Source organism: Protobothrops mucrosquamatus, unplaced genomic scaffold, assembly GCF_001527695.2.
Source record: "Protobothrops mucrosquamatus isolate PMUCROS unplaced genomic scaffold, P.Mucros_1.0 scaffold3572, whole genome shotgun sequence".
In the NCBI taxonomy this organism is placed as follows: domain Eukaryota; kingdom Metazoa; phylum Chordata; class Lepidosauria; order Squamata; family Viperidae; genus Protobothrops; species Protobothrops mucrosquamatus.
In genome coordinates this window covers 66,782-69,306 of record NW_015389537.1, presented here as the reverse complement: position 1 = coordinate 69,306, position 2,525 = coordinate 66,782, and the positions used below count along the sequence as shown (strand labels likewise).

Genomic DNA, 2,525 nt, shown 5'->3' with positions numbered 1-2,525 from the left:
TCCTGCCTTCTTTAAATATTAGGCTATAGCATTGGGGGAGATGTGCCATATTCTGCAAATGAATAGCCCTCATTTCATTGTTTAAGCTTTTGGCAACCCAACCCTATTGTGATCAGAGTTTTCCAAACACCCCAAGGCAAGAATTCCAGCCTGGTTGCCTGGTACCCCACATGTTGCCTTTCCCACAATGGAAGCTGTGGCAATCATTCAGAGATGGGAGGTTGTAGCTTCCTCAGTTGGACACTGCATTTTGAGCGACAGACACACTCAGACATTCAGGAGCTTGCAGCAAAACTACATGCCTGGTTTGGGAGGCTGTGTTCCATCAACTGCAAAAAAGAAGAGGAAGAGAGATGAAGAAAAGAATTAGCAACCACTATCTCCTTTGTTTCAGCTGCATTCTCTAGGGCAGGGGTAGGCAACCTTGGCTCTTTTATGACTCGTGGACTTCAACTTCCAGAATTCCTGAGCCAGTATGGCTCAGCATGGAAACCTCTCCCTTTCTCCTCAGCATGGCTGGCTCAGGAATTCTGGGAGTTGAAGTCCACGAGTCATAAAAGAGCCAAGGTTGCCTACTCCTGCTCTAGGGTTAATCTTTCCTGCTGCCTGCCCCAATCTTGGAAAATAACTTCCTTGCTCATCTGTCAGGGTGGCTTTAATGTTCATTCTCCCACAAAGCAGGAGAGTGGACTGTGTTCTGTTTCAGGAAAAGAGGCATTGAGACGAAGCAACGAGTTCCAACAGTTCTCCTTTATTGCAACACCAACAGAACAGATTTTAAAATGGTGCGGCCCCCTTTTATAGCCCCCCTGCACAATACCTTGCTGGCCAATCATTGCAAAGGCTGGGAGCAGCTTTTCTTGTCCCGGGCATCCACATGGTCTGCCCGGGCCAATCGCTGCAGCCTGTGCCTGCTGGCCCAGAATACCTTGCTGGCCAATCATTGCAAAGGCTGGGAGCAGCCTTTCTTGTCCCGGGCATCCACATGGTCTGTCCGGGCCAATCGCTGCAGCCTGTGCCTGCTGGCCCAGGACATAACACCCCTCCCCCCTTAGCTAAAATAATAAGGCACACTTATTATTTTAAATACTCCAACACTCCATTACATTGCTTACGTTGCATCTATATATACACAACACTACAGTCTTGCTACCGCCATGCTCCCCACTCCCCTTGAGCTGCATTACTTAACCCAGACTACTAGGCCTGCCCATGAACTGACAAGGACCGTACATAGTCTTGTAAGTATTTGGNTCAACCGGGACATCGTGCTGCTGAATGTCCTGAACCACTCCCCAAAGGGAAACCAGAATTATCTACTAGGGGTATACCGAAGAAACCCCAAGAAAGGTCCCGAGCAGTTCAACAAAAGACCTCAGGCCCCAGACCCCGAGGGGATGGGACGACCCCTGAGGAGGAAACAAGCGGAATAGGAACCCAGCTGATAATATGCCACAAGGAAGCCGAAGCGGTAGAAGATCCCATGGTAAGTGAACCTATTCATCCATTTGTATTACCAATAACAATCTCTAATCCAGGGTCAGGGTGTAGGAGTCGATACAACGCCCTACTAGATACAGGGTGTACTAGGTGTTTAATTAGTGAACAGGTGGTAAGACAAGCAGGCATTAAAGTAAGGCCCTTACGTACCCCGGTACGATTTGAGCAGGTTGACGGGTTCTTGTTGGGAGGGGTGCCTGCTACATACATCACTGAACCTGTACGGATGGACTTAGGGGACCATTGGGAAATGATCCGATTTGTAGTCATACCATCCATGACGGAGACCGTCATTCTGGGATTGGCTTGGTTGGATAAGTGGGGTCCAACAATATGGTGGGAAGGAGGTTATAGGAGGGTACATATTGGTGTGGGTCCTCAGCCACCGTCCCCTGAGCAGGTCAAGCTGGGAAAAGAGGGCGATAAACCCCAACCAAACAAGTAAACGGAAGAGTTGACCTTCCCGGTGGAGTACACTGACCTCGCAGAGGTATTTGACGAGCGAGAATGCGATATCTTACCACATCGAGCAACTGATTGTGCCATTGAATTAATGGAAGGGGTAAAACTTCCCAAACCCCGAATGTACGCGATGACCCCAAATGAAATGAATGAACTAAGGAGATATATTGATAAAAATTTGGCAAGGGGTTTTATCCAACCTGCTCGATCACGGGTTGTGGCCCCTGTTCTCTTCAAAGAGAAAAAAGATGGAGGGCTGCGTCTTTGTGTGGATTTTCGGGGACTTAATGGAGTTTGTGTCGAAAAGTTATATCCCCTTCCGCTTATGAAAGATCTTTTGGCACATTTAGCTCAAGGGAAAATGTTTACAAAACTTGATTTGAGAGAGGCTTATTACAGAGTACGCGTGAAAGAGGGGGACGAATGGAAGACTGCCTTCAATAGTCCCTTAGGAAGTTACCAATATCGAGTAATGCCGTTTGGGTTACAAGGTGCTCCTGCTGTGTTCATGCAGCTCATAAATGAGGTGCTGCATGAACATTTGTACAAAGGAGTTCTTGTAT

General features: G+C 47.8%; 1 protein-coding gene across 1 annotated transcript in view; it reads right to left on the bottom strand.

Annotated features, from left to right (window-relative positions):
• Positions 1–279: 279 nt before the first annotated feature.
• Positions 280–2,525, bottom strand: part of LOC107297889 (carbonic anhydrase-related protein 11-like) — a 33,082-nt gene continuing 30,836 nt past the window's right edge. Inside the window, exon 9 of the mRNA XM_015827247.2 lies at positions 280–329. Within this exon, the coding sequence (XP_015682733.2) occupies positions 295–329 (35 nt within the window). The 3' untranslated portion in view covers positions 280–294. The remainder of the gene's footprint in view (positions 330–2,525) is intronic.